General features: G+C 68.3%; 1 protein-coding gene across 1 annotated transcript in view; it reads left to right on the forward strand.

Moving 5' to 3' along the window:
* ETS1 (ETS proto-oncogene 1, transcription factor) overlaps positions 1 to 246 on the forward strand; it is a 78008-nt gene that overhangs the window by 62827 nt on the left and 14935 nt on the right. Inside the window, exon 8 of the mRNA XM_008636961.2 lies at positions 104 to 241. Coding sequence (XP_008635183.1) covers positions 104 to 241 — 138 coding nt within the window. The remainder of the gene's footprint in view (positions 1 to 103; positions 242 to 246) is intronic.

The raw sequence follows: 246 nt of genomic DNA on the forward strand, positions 1-246 counted from the left end.
ACGTGGTGTGGCCCCCCGTGGTGGCCAGGTGAGGCACCCCGTGCTGGCCAGGGGAGGCACCCTGTGCTGGCCAGGCCCATCTCACCAGCTCTGCCTCCTCCAGGTAAGCTGGGAGGCCAGGACTCCTTCGAGAGCATTGAGAGCTACGACAGCTGCGACCGCCTGACGCAGTCCTGGAGCAGCCAGGCCTCCTTCCAGAGCCTGCAGCGCGCCCCCTCCTACGACAGCTTTGACTCCCGCGGCCAC

This window comes from Corvus brachyrhynchos, unplaced genomic scaffold (assembly GCF_000691975.1).
Source record: "Corvus brachyrhynchos isolate BGI_N302 unplaced genomic scaffold, ASM69197v1 scaffold46, whole genome shotgun sequence".
Classification (NCBI taxonomy): Eukaryota; Metazoa; Chordata; class Aves; order Passeriformes; family Corvidae; genus Corvus; species Corvus brachyrhynchos.